The following is a 13,008-nucleotide window of genomic DNA, read 5'->3' as shown; positions in this document are numbered from 1 at the left end:
GGCTACTAAGAGAAATATATGTCAGAGGGAGGGCCCACTGTAGGAAGCATGGTTTAGTTTTACAATCTGTTTGTAATGACTATAAACTTCCCAAATATTCTGGAAAAAGCAAATTATTTAATGGAAAATTCCAAAATATGTGACAATGATTTCTATTCAGTATACTTTGCTACAATAATTCCATGTGCTTAGAAAAACATCATCAGGCTCTTTAAAAAGAGCAAATCAAAACAAAACAAAACCCCAAACCAAAACAAAAGAACCCCAGCAGATCACAGTTCTTCCTTGTGAAGCCCTTCACTCTTCCTTTAGAGCATACAGCACATCATCCTGGCTGACATTGAGCCGCACACGAAGGAGCAGGTCGTTCCTGCTGGGCTCCACGAGCAGGAGGCGGCAGGAGCCCAGCTGACAGCACACTGCCATGGTCTCTGTCATGGTGGGGTACGGGAGCCCCTCCATCCTGCAGAGTGCCACATGTTGACTGTATACCTAGAAACAAACAGCAAACATGAGGTCAGCCACTAGGAAGATTAAGAGCACAGGTAGGTAGTCCTGGGTCTGTGTTTGATATAATTTCTTTCTTTTTTGGTCCAGGATACTCAATAGCCCGGAAGGCATCAATGGGAACCCCACTCGGGCACAAATGCAGGGGCAGAATGCAGTAGTGATCTCAGAATCAGAGAACAGCAGGTCTCAATCCTGGTTCTACCAATTACCTAAATACGTAACCATGGGCAAGTTGTCTCGCTCTTTGAGCTTCTGTTTTATGTATTAAATGTACTACAATATCCCTAATGAGTTCATGGCTATAAAATATCTGGGAATTGTCACTGTTACACAACTAGCCCTAGTCTCCAGGGGCTGAGTTCTACAACTGAGATTGTCATAATTCAAGTCAAATTTTGCTACAAGGGCATTTTCCTTAGCAGATACAGTGTGCAGGTGCCAAGGCATGACCCTTAGAAAAGCACAAAGGCTGAGAGAGAATACTGAATACAGGCAGGAGGGCAGCTGGGAACACAGACTCCTAAAGCCCCTGGGAAGGTCAGGCAAGTCTGTAGCACTTCCCTGTCACTCTAGATTCCAATTCTAAGTCTATCTCCCCCCTCCCTGTACTAGCCTGAGAGCTTGTCAGGAGCAGGGATATTGACCAATTCAGCTCCCGGCTCCTGGCACGCATCACAGTTCATGGCACACTGCAGATGTTCAGGAAATGTTTACAAACTAAAATGAAAGTCACTCTCTGCAGAAGAGCTGTCTCAGGCTCTAGAAGAAACATGACCAGCCACTAAGTATTTGAAAAAGAATTTAAAGAAGTAAAGAAAAACTGTAGGAAGTAAAAAAGTAGACAGATGGAAAATGTTTTCCTGATCTATTTGTACATCTAAAACATACACAGACACAAACAAATATACTCCCAGGTACACAATTAATCTTCTAAGGCAACCTGTTATATACGGATACTAGTTTTAAATAAACCACTAAGGCACAAGCCCTAATGATTCCTTTTACTTGATATAACTGAAACTATGCTCAAAGAGTGTTCAAACTGATCTTTGTGATTTTTTTTAAACATAGCTCATTCTGAAAGCCTTGGCCCCACTACACCATAAGCTATATTAGGGCAGTAACTTCTATCTTGTTCATCTTGGAATCTCCCACTCCTAGAACAGGATCTGGCACATAGTAAACCTTCAATCTAATAGGCAGAAACTAGTTGCTAAAGGTATCTTCTCATGCAAGTCAATAAAATATCACATAAAAATAGGTGCTGCTCTGATATTCTTTAGCGTAATCAGTTTGGCACAAAATAGAGATAAACTGTTACAAAGTGATCGAAATTCCCACATATTTCATTTTATTTTATTATTATTTTTTGTTTTTTGAGGAAGAGTAGCCCTGAGCTAACATCTGCCACCATCCTCCTCTTTTTGCTGAGGAAGACTGGCCCTGAGCACACATCTGTGCCCATCTTCCTCTACTTTATATGTGGGATGCCTGCCACAACATGGCTTGCCAAGTGGTGCTGTGTCCGCACCGGGGATCCCAACCAGCAAACCCTGGGCCACCAAAGCAGAATGTGCCCACTTAACCGCTGCACCACTGGGCCAGCCCCTCCCACATATCTTAGAGGCACAAGACCAAAATCTAGAAGGATTTGAAAAAAGAAGATCAACCACCTGTTGAAATGTTGCTTCCTCCAGTCCTGATCGACGGAACTCTGCAAGGATGGCTCTTAGGAAGCTCTGTTCCAGAACGGAGGAATTTCTTAAAGAAAATGAGAAGATATGAAATTTCATAAGTGGCTGTACCACCAGCCTAGAGGAAAGCTAAAAAAAAGCTTTTCTGCATCTTTAGAGAAGAGAGAGGCAAAAACTGAGGAATACTTCCTCCCATATTATTCAGCAAGCAGCCCCTACCCTCCCCAGTCTCAAAATGATATGGAAAAAAGAAGTGAGGGAACACAGCAACTATATCTGGAAGTCCCAGCACCCCCATTTCAATGAGCCGAGTATATCATTACATGTGAGAAAAGTGGCTGCTTCCATCTTCTTGTTGCCACAGCATTTTATTTCACTAAACACCCATAGTGTAGCTCAGGACATGGTAATTACTCTCCTGTTATTCTAGGTTCAGATTTCTGTCTTCCTGACTAGACTATGCCCCTTAAGAAAAAGGACGGTGTGTTCAGCAAATGCAGGTTGAATGCGTAGAAGGTTGGAAAGGGAAACACGCTCCCATGGCCTTCCCAGACTGTGGCCCTCTCCAGTTGTCTTCCGAGGAAGGTTCAGGGTCAGGAAGCAGAAGCAGAAGCATCTTACTTGATGGCGGTGATGTATGACGATGAAAACATCTCATCTACTGCTTCCAGCAGGTGGGCTACAGTCACCAGGCCAGGAGAGCCGGGCTTCTGGCAGGAGAACTCACAGATGTCTGTGGCACGCCTACAAATGTCCAGGCAGCGTCGTGCATCTCCAGAGAGGGCTGCTACCTACAAGAGGGCACATTTTATTCCTTGAGGTCCCCTTGCCACTCAGCCCAGGAGAAAAACAGATTTTATCTTCAGCTAAAAAGGAAAGGTAGTACTAGGAATGGACCTACGCCTAAAGTTAAGTCCATAGGCCTGGCTGGGAAGCAGGAAGTCCAGATATAAATTATTCTCCTGTGCCTGGGACTCTTCCCCGAGCCCAAACCTTTGTCTTGGTTTTACAGGTAACTCCACAATGGAAAAGGCACAAATTCTCAGAATTACTTAATATTAGGGAAATGAAATCTAAAAGAAGAGACCCTTGGCCCGAGATCATTGTTGAACCGTCTGGAAACACAAGGGTCTAGTTCCTTGCATGAAGACAGAAATGTGCCCCCAGAAGCAGCCAGCCTAAGCCAAGAGGCTGAGGTGGAGCCTACTTTGGAGATAAAGCCACAGCCCGAGCCTCCCTCACAGCACATGGTGAATTTGGGAGACCACCTGATCATTGGCTAAACAAACCAGAATCAAGAGGGAAGGAAGCCACAAAGCTGGAGGACCCAGAGGAATCTGTGGTTAGATGAATCCTACTCTCTCTAAAGCTGACTTAAAAGGCCACTTGCATCCCAAATTTCACTGAGGGAATTCTTACAGTCACTGTGGCCTATAAAGATCTCTGTTTATATATCCTCAGTAGTTGCCAGCAATCCCCACCATTTGCCTGACAACCATCACAAGTGACAACATCCCAAAACGATTACTTCCTTCCAAAGTGCATCTACATTAAATCTTAAAAGCAAATTGTATAGGCATGTATATACACAACACACCAAGACAGTAAAAGTAGTCATTTCTGGGAAGTAGGATTATAGGAGTTTTGAAATGTTTTATGCCCATTTCTGTTTTCAGAATTCAAATTTAAGACACTCAAAACAGAAATCACTTCTCCAGTAACCCAAGACAGAAACATGAGTATCAGCTTATATTCTTTCCTTCCTCTAATCTCGCACATCGAATGGGGAAGGTCGTCCTGTGGCTGTTTCCGCCCTATGCCTTCTTTCCTCTGATCACCATTACCACTGCCTTGTGAAGCAGTACGCGAAGTGGGTAACTACACAGGCCTAAGAACACAGTGAGCAGGGGGCCCTGGGAAGCGAGAAAACAGCCAGAGTTCTCGCCCCGAGGGTATCGTGAACCCTGGGGACCATAAGCACCTTTCTGACTGCAGCTGCGGTGAGGAATAAGCTGGGACCCAGCCACCATGGAATCTGGGAGAAAACTTTGCATAAACTGGGACCCGACCTCCACAACAGCCTCAGGAAGAGGGTAAATGAGAGACCCATCCTGCAGCAGGGATGACAAGAAAAATGGCCTGTTTTGTCCTGGGTGCTAGGTGATGCAGCGTGAAAAAACTCACAGTCTTTGCAACAACAGGCCTTCACGTGGATTTGTAGCCCAAATTTCTGTTGTGTCTACTAAAAACTTCAAGTGGAGAATTTTGTTTTAAAATGGTCCCAGTCGGTAGTGCCCCATGGTAACTGACAAAAGCAAAAAAAAAAACTCCAAATGAACTCAATTTCAATCCAGGCCTCGGTTAATTCACAGGAACATGAGCATACAGTTAAAAAAAAAAAAACCTGAAAAAACAAAATCGAGACACAAAAACTAGGAAACAATGAATGCACAGGACCCAGCAATCAATGTATTAGACCCACAAAAACTTCAGATATTGTAATTATAAGACTCAAAATATAAAATAGGTACATTTCTTTATATGCAAAGAAACAACAGAGATGTTTGAAATTACAGTCGAGTTTTGGGTAATAACAGCATCCAAATTTGATGCCTTCAGAAACATTATTAAAAGACAAGAACCCTAGGGGCTGGCCCAGAGGTGTGGCAGTGAAGTTCGTGCACTCTGCCTTGGTGGCCCAGGTTCGAGGGTTCAGATCTCTGGCATGGACCTACATTGCTCATCAAGCCATGCTGTGGTGGCATCCCACATGCAAAAAAGAGGAAGATGGGCACAGATGTCAGCTCAGGGCCAGTCTTCCTCAGCGAAAAGAGGAGGACTGGCACCAGTTAGCTCAGGGCCAATCTTCCTCAAGCAAAGAAGATAAGAACTCTTAAAGGAAGGGAAGCCAGAGGAGAGGAGTAAACAATCTAATTCTACAAGTTGGAAAGAGGTGGCAGAGTAGTGGTTGACTTAGCAGACTGGAGAAAGCCAATTCGTAAGCCAGTAATGAGGAATCCAAGAACAAATCTAAGTTACATTAAAAATCTTCAAATTGCTCAGGAGTTAGTGGAACTGGAACTGGAACTGGAGGTAAAGGGGGGTGTTTGGCTAGAATAAGAGGGACTGGTTGAAAGTTAAGAAACTGATCCCCTAGATCAGGAGTCAGCAAACTACGGGCCACACATTTTTGGAACACAGCTATGCACATTCATTCACAGTCACGCATGGCTGCTTTGTGGACGGAAGGGCAGAGCTGAATAGTGGTGACAGACCGTTATGGCCCACAAGGTCTAAAACATTTACTACCTGGCCCTTCACAGAGAAGTTTGCTGACCCTTGCCCTAGATCTTCCCCCATTTCATGCTGTTGGGTAAACATTAGAGGCACTGAGGGACCATTTAAGGCTCTGTGAGAAAATTTTGTGTCTTGGTAATTTGTACTGTTTCATAAAACCCTTTGCCCTGGAGATTATCCTTCTCCTACCGTGGCAGGAAACCTGAGATTTATTCCCATTTTTCAGAGAAGAAAACTGAGGCTCAGGAAGTTTTTAAGTAACTTTCCTATAACCTTCCCCATACCTCTTAAGCATTAGAGCCAGAATTCAAATCAAGTTTGTCTACCTGACTGTTCTGCCCTTTTCATTATACAAAGCTGCTGGCTCCCTGAATCAATTAATCTTCATTTGTATCTAAATCCACCATAGTCATGGCCTTCTAATTAATCATACAATAAGAAGGTTAAGGAATTTTATTTGTACTTTTTGTATTTGTTTTAACAGGACTTCCCGAATATCTCTTCATCCCCAGAGCACCCAGCACAGAGCGTCACACCGACAGGTGCTGCTCAGCAAAGACTCGCCGACTGCTGTGCAGGTGTGGCGAGGAGCTCCCGAGGGTGACTTACCTTCCTGGCTACGAACTGGATGGCATCATCCTCAAAGGCCCTTAAATGTTTGAGTCGAGACACTAGGATCTGCTGCAGTTGGCTGTGAGTGTAGGGCTGGAAGGACATCCTGGTGAGACCCTGGGAAGCCAAGATGACAGAGGAACAAGTTCATGGACTGTCCACTCTGACAGTCCTGGTGGAAAGCCACCGCGAGTCCCCAGACCCAATTTCTAAGACCCATATAACAATTTACACATTTCACCCTAGGTAGTCGACTACCACTGCTTTCAGCTCCTTCTGTTACTGACAATGGTATCCTGCAGGGCAGCAGTTCTCAACTATTATTCATTCCATTTAAAAGAACCTTTTATTCCACCAGAGTCACTGGAAGCAGACAGAAGCAGAGGAGCTCTAATTAGGGTGGCTGGGAGGATCTTCAGCTCTACGCCACGCGCAGGCTCAGCTCCTCACTTTACTCCTCGTTTATTTGTACTTGATGTTGTGCTTCCAGCTGAACCACAAGGTCCATAAGGGCAGAGACCACGTCTGCCTTGTTCACTGCGATACTCCATGCACGTCACACTGCCTGGCAAGGGTAAGTACTTAAGTATTTTAAAAATAAATAAACCGCCAGGGCTCTGTGCCGTTTAAGAGCGCACAGGTAGCAGAACACCAAGAAGATATGTTTCCAGAAAATCATGCAATGGTGACAGTTAATTCCAACTTAGATATTATAAGAATTTCAGGGGCTGGCCCAGTGGCTCAGCAGTTAAGTGGGCACATTCTGCTTCGGCAGTCCGGGCTTTGCCAGTTCGGATGCCATGCTGTGGTAGGTGTCCCACATATAAAGTGGAGGAAGATGGGCACGGATGTTAGCTGATGGGCATGGATGTTAGCTGTGGGCCAGTCTTCCTCAGCAAAAAGAGGAGGATTGACAGTAGATGTTAGCTCAGGGCTAATCTTCCTCAAAAAAAAAAAAAAATTTCAGAAATCATGTTTCTTACTTTCCCATTTATTTTAGTTTCCTATATATTCATTTTTGCAGAACTCCTTGGCCCAGCTTAAGAATTTGTAAGAACAGCTTGCAAACAGCCTGAGGACCTACCAGTCGGCTTGACACCCGGTTCATCATGATGCGTTCTGGCAGGTCCATAGTGTTGGCAATGGTTAGGACCACAAGCCGGGCCTCCTTGTGAGTGGGCCAGTCAAAGAGATTGTACATTACATCTTGTTTCTGAGTCCATAGAAGGTCGAGCTGCCAGGGAAATGGAGACAGATGCAGAGTCCACCACAGAGACCAAGCCAGAGCCCCAGAGTGAAGACCTGTTACTATTGCTTTAGCTGCATGCGCATCTCAGGTCTCACCACCAACGCAGCAAGGAAGTCAATGGACACAGGCATCTCTCCACCAGAGAACCGGCCCAGATGAATGAAGAAGGCAGCCAGGACTTCCCTCCTGCCCAGTATTTGCTCCCAGAATACTGCAGTCAAGACCTACCCATTTCCTCTTCAGTCCTCCCGGGGGCACCTCCCTACCTCATCCACAAGCAGCACGGTGGTTTCCTGAGAGGACCCTTGGGTGCGGAATCGCTTTGCTAGCAGTTCTGCCGCATGGATAGCTGTTGCCTTTTGGCCTGTCAGCTTCTGCATTGGGAGGGAAAAAAGGTATGGTAACCTGTAAGGATTTTACTCCCCTGGGCTTAAAGTGAAACCTGCAAACAGAGGAAGCCACTTGGTGTGAAGACGTCAGTATCCTCTACCCTGCCTTCCACTCTAGTCTTCACCCTACCCCGCAAGGAGAGGAGAAGGCACCAAAAGAGAAGATAAAAAAAAGTCTGTGTCTGAAATGCAAATGAGCCACAGCCTAGCCCCAGAGACCCCTCCCAAACCATGGCTACATGACTCAATTTATAACCGGACACTACTCATTCCAAGATAACAGCTACCGACTGGAAGGGCAAGGTTCCCACTCTGGCCTCCCTCTAACCCTCTTTCCACAGCTTGCCACACTGCCTCCTGTGTGCGAATGGTTTTCACCATGTTGGTAAGTCCTGGCCTCCAAGAACGCATTTCCAGCTTCTAGACTTGAAGGTCCTTGAGGGTAGGAATTTTGCCTTCCTGGCCCTTGCTACCTCTGCACAAAGGGCAATGCCTGGCGTGTTGTAAACATGTAATATGCACAAAATTAAATAAACGTTTCCCTTTCACGTGCCACCAAGAAACCGTATTTTCCAAAAAGCCCAAACAGCTTTGCTTACCTGCAAGATTTGCACGTAAACTTGGTGGGGCTCTGTCAGCTTCATGCCATTGACCTCAACGTATTGAAAGGGAGGAACATCATTTGCTTGGGCGGCCTGCTGCAGGCCACGTATCACCTCATGCACAGTGGCAGTCTTTCCTGTCCCAGGGACCCCGGAGATGTACATGCACCTAGGCAAGAAGGGAAGACTTGTGGGCTAGGTCTGTGCCAGCTGCCTCACACTATCACCAGGCAGGAGTGTGGGAATGTGTGCTGAAGGAAGGACTGGGACCCCTGCCATGTGAGGTGGGGGCAGTGAGGGCCACCCTGGAAGCTGGTTAGAGCAGGACCTGTTTACATAGAATCATGCATTCCACAAGCAATGCTCTGTGCAAACTGCCCACCCAAAGAAGGCCAGTTTCATTTTCTCTGAACGACAGAATTTGTTCCCATAGAATTACTTTGACAACAAAAGCTACTTCAGAAGCTTCAGGCTTCCAGAATGATTTTACCTGTCCTCCTGACACTGGAGACAGACCCCTCGGTTGAATTACAGCACCTGAGGCGGTGTACCAGCAGGGGCCTTCTGCCCTGACCAGGCTGCCTGCCTCAGCATGACTCACCCTCCAGTCTGGTCAAGGAGTTTGCTTTCCACAAAGTTGTAGATGTCTTGGAATTCCTGTTCCCGACAGGGGAGAGACTCAGGCACCGCAGAAACATGCAGCCTACAGTTGGTGGTAAATGAGGGAAAAGGAGGACTTTAGGAGCATTTCACCATCTACTCAGTAATAAATGGAAAAGACTTATCTATAGTTACTATACGGAACCTAAAGCACAAAAGCAAGGCAATGCCTTCATTCTCAAATCTCTTCATTTGCCCGCATAATCCCTTTCTCTACCCAAATCACCCAACTCAGTAGTTCTAACCAAGGGCACATATCCCCTGGGGAGATGTCCCCAAATCTCATGGGTGGACCTCATCTCACAAGAGACTCTGACTCAGTTGTTCAGACAGGATCTAGGCTTTATGCATTTTGAAAGGTCCCCACGTAGTTCTAAAGGGTACCAGAACTGAGAAGTAGTGTCCTGATAATCACTTCCCATCCCTGAGACGATGGTGGCAGTAGTCTGGAAACTTACTCCTTCTAGAACCTGTCCACGTAGCTCACCTAGACACTGCTTGAGAGGTTTCTTCTTTCTAAACGCACATGTTCATTTTACTCTCTACCTTTATTATGTACATGAATGACTGCAAGTTACTCCCATTTCATGTGAATGAAAGCAGAGGCCCCATTTCTGCCTGTCTCAAAGGGGCCCCAAGCAGCGTCACCTTAGCCGGGCCTCCTCCAGCACGCTGGCTGGCTCCTGGGCAGCCAGGTTTCGGCTGCGGATCCGTGGAGTGGCATGACGTGGTGTTCTAGGCTTGGGCTGTATTCAAAAAAGAGAACATATTTCAGAAGGAAAAAACAAAGCAAAACCCCATTCAGAACACATCAGCAAATCTGATTCATGATGATCTGATAAAAAGAGGTGAGGAGGGGCCAGCCCAGTGGTGCAGCAGTTAAGTTCGCATGCTCTGCTTCTTGGCAGCCCGGGGTTCGCTGGTTCGGATCCCGGCTGCGGACATGGCACTGCTTGGCAAAAGCCATGCTGTGGTAGGCGTCCCACATATAAAGTAGAAGAAGATGGGCATGGATGTTAGCTCAGGGCCAGTCTTCCTCAGCAAAAAGAGGAGGATTGGCAGTAGTTAGCTCAGGGCTAATCTTCCTCAAAAAAAGAGGTGGGGAATTCCTCTTAGTTCCTTCCTGTATAAAGTACCAAGATTCTCCCTTTCTCTCCTCACATCACACATACACTTTGTTCATAGTCCAAACAAGACTTCTTATTTCTAATTTATATATAGTACTAGGATTTTAAAATAATGTCAATCTGAGCAAAGAATGAATATAAGTATGGATTAACTATTATTTAAATATAAAATATTATCTTGAAAGAAAGACAAGAAATTATGTAATTCTAACTACTCTGCCCAAATCCAGGGTAGACTAGGAGGAATTAACTGGGTTTGATTCACAGGATCCTCCTCTAGATTTCTTTGAAAATACGGTCAAACTGTAGCTCAGAACTTCTGCAATCCACAATACAGTAGTCATTCACCACACAACGACATTTCAAGTCAAAGACGGACTGCACATACGATGGTGGTCCCATAAGATCAGCACCATATAGCCTCGCTGTGTAGTAGGCTGTACCATCCAGGTTTGTGTAAGTACACTCTATGATGTTCGCACAATGATGAAATTGATGCCAGCCCTGATATCAGTTCCCACACATTAAACCCAGCATATGTGGAGTTAAAACCAAAGCACTCTTTCTCTGCTTTCTCCCTGGCTCTCTGGCTCCAGAATCCACTCTCCACCATGGAGACAGACACAGCCAAGGACAGCCACCTGGATTCCTTATCATCCCCTCTTCCTCCCTACAAGCCCTGTCCCAAGGCTGAACGCAGGCTGGTGGGAAAGCTCGACCAGCAAGACCACTGACTCCCTCCACCTCTCTACATGCAGCCACATTCCTCACAAACCTTTAAAACGCCTTGCCTTCCCTCTTTCTGGGAGACGAGATGAAATGAGATAAATTTGAGGGCTCATTCTCATCTGCCGGCTGATATCACCCAAAATAAAAACCCTTTCCTTGCCATAAGCCTGACGTTCCAGTTTTTATTTGGCCCCTCTTGTGTGGTCAGTAAAGAACCTATGTTTGTAGGCAGTAACAATCTGGCAAGCCAGCCAGGAGGCTCTTGCCCGTGGCTCCGTGGCCCCCGGGCTGACCGGGATTTCCTAGGAAGCAGTCTAGCAGCTGCCCAGGTGATTTGCCCTAGGGACTGTCCACAGTACTTTCTGTCTGGCCTGGCACCGCTGACCCTGGGCACATTTTCCTATGGCAAGGAAACAAGTCCTAGATTTGTTTGTTTGTTTTTCCTTCCGGTGAGTCAACAGACTCGGAATCGATGGACTGTGAAATAGGATAAGTCACCTCAGGGACACTCGTGAATTTCCTTCCTCTCCTCTGGGGTCCCTTCCATTCTTGGAGGGGCCATCTGGGGTCCTTTCTGTTCATGGAGGGGTCATCTGGGTGGGCATTCGGAATGGGAACAGTTGTAGGGCTTTCTACCCTCAATCTGGGAACTGTTTCACTGGCACCTGGCTTTTCTGTGTCTGGATCTGTGTATCTGTCTCTGTATATTGGCATGGTAAACATGCTTTCTGTCCCCAAGTACAGCCCACTGGAGCTGATTCCAAGTACATGGTCTAATTATAGTCATAAACCAAAATCTAAAAGGGATGATTTTCTTTTGTAACACTGCATGGCCGCCATATTCTTTAAACTCCCGAGAGAAAATGGCCAAACAATGGATTCTTAAGTTGGAAAATTTTAGAGAGCTCTTGTCATAAACAGCTGTTTTATTGGTACCTATGAAAAGACCAAATTAAAAGGAAAATACAATGACTAGTCTTAAAAACTTAATCAAACTTGGGGTCCCAGCTTCTTCTTGTGGTTTTACAGATGCTCATGAAAACATTAAGTTAACAAAGAGAAATCAAAAAAGGAAGAGTCACAGGACTCATCCCCACAGGATGGAAATCTTTAACTAGTTATTAAAAAGGAAAATGGGATAACTAGAACAGACATAAATAAAGTTAAAACAAAGGTTTTATTAAAACAGTGCCTAAGGTTAGAGGGGCCTAAAGGAGCCCCCCCCCATGGTCCCCCAACGTTTAATGACATCAGACAAACCTGTTCTATTCATGCCAGTTTGAAAAAATTTTAAAAGGTCATAAAGCAGAAATCACAGTGAAAAACCTGACCAGCAATTGTTTATTACAACAGTTACGCTGCTAAGGTTAGTAAAACTATAAAGATTAAAGTGTTTAAGCTAATATTACATGAAGAGGTTATGTCAACTTTGCCTGAATTTTTTGGGGGAATAAATGTTTATGTCTGGCTGAGAATGCTTTCCCTACATAATACTGTAGTACTGAAACTTGTTAATGGAATTCTATGTTATAATTAAAAGCATAAGAGTTGGTAAAATTAGGGGCCGGCTCCATGGCCGAGTGGTTAAGTTCGCGTGTTCTGCTGCGGCAGCCCAGGGTTCGGATCCTGGGCACGGACATGGCACTGCTTGTCAGGCCATGTTGAGGTGGCGTCTCACATCCCACAACTAGAAGGACGTGCACCTAAGATATACAACTGTGTACAGGGCGGGTTTGGGAAGATAAAAGCAGGAAAAAAAAAAAGATTGGCAACAGTTGTTAGCCCAGGTGCCAATCTTTGGGGGAAAAGAAAAAAAAAAAAGGAAGATTGGAAACAGTTGTTAGACCAGGTGCCAATCTTTAAAAAAAAAGAGTTGGTAAAATTAAGATATAGTTTTGTAAAATTGGTATATTTAAATGGGCTTTATGTAAAATAATTACATCTCTTTTGCCCCACTGTATTATAGATTATGTTGTGGGGATAAACATTATGTCTCACTGGGGAACGTTTCCCCTGCCTGATATTGTAAGATCATATAAATCTGCCCTTCAGGCAATGTTAATTAAACATGCTAAAGGAGATCTCACTTTAGAATGGCCAAAATGGGGCAATTTCAGTTTACCCAAACTGATGTATGCA

At 45.1% G+C, this 13,008-nt stretch overlaps 1 protein-coding gene across 1 annotated transcript in view; it reads right to left on the bottom strand.

Annotated features, from left to right (window-relative positions):
- Window positions 1–97: 97 nt before the first annotated feature.
- Window positions 98–13,008, bottom strand: part of ORC1 (origin recognition complex subunit 1) — a 34,811-nt gene continuing 21,900 nt past the window's right edge. Inside the window, exons 10-18 of the mRNA XM_044770785.2 lie at window positions 9,662–9,759; window positions 8,955–9,056; window positions 8,351–8,522; window positions 7,629–7,736; window positions 7,198–7,347; window positions 6,111–6,230; window positions 2,826–2,995; window positions 2,184–2,271; window positions 98–492 (exon numbers count right to left, since the gene is read on the bottom strand). Coding sequence (XP_044626720.2) covers window positions 298–492; window positions 2,184–2,271; window positions 2,826–2,995; window positions 6,111–6,230; window positions 7,198–7,347; window positions 7,629–7,736; window positions 8,351–8,522; window positions 8,955–9,056; window positions 9,662–9,759 — 1,203 coding nt within the window. The 3' untranslated portion in view covers window positions 98–297. The remainder of the gene's footprint in view (window positions 493–2,183; window positions 2,272–2,825; window positions 2,996–6,110; window positions 6,231–7,197; window positions 7,348–7,628; window positions 7,737–8,350; window positions 8,523–8,954; window positions 9,057–9,661; window positions 9,760–13,008) is intronic.

The sequence above is a fragment of the Equus asinus genome, chromosome 5 (genome assembly GCF_041296235.1).
Source record: "Equus asinus isolate D_3611 breed Donkey chromosome 5, EquAss-T2T_v2, whole genome shotgun sequence".
Taxonomy (NCBI): domain Eukaryota; kingdom Metazoa; phylum Chordata; class Mammalia; order Perissodactyla; family Equidae; genus Equus; species Equus asinus.
The sequence above is the reverse complement of the archived record's forward strand: the minus strand, read 5'-3'. Positions and strand labels throughout refer to the sequence as shown.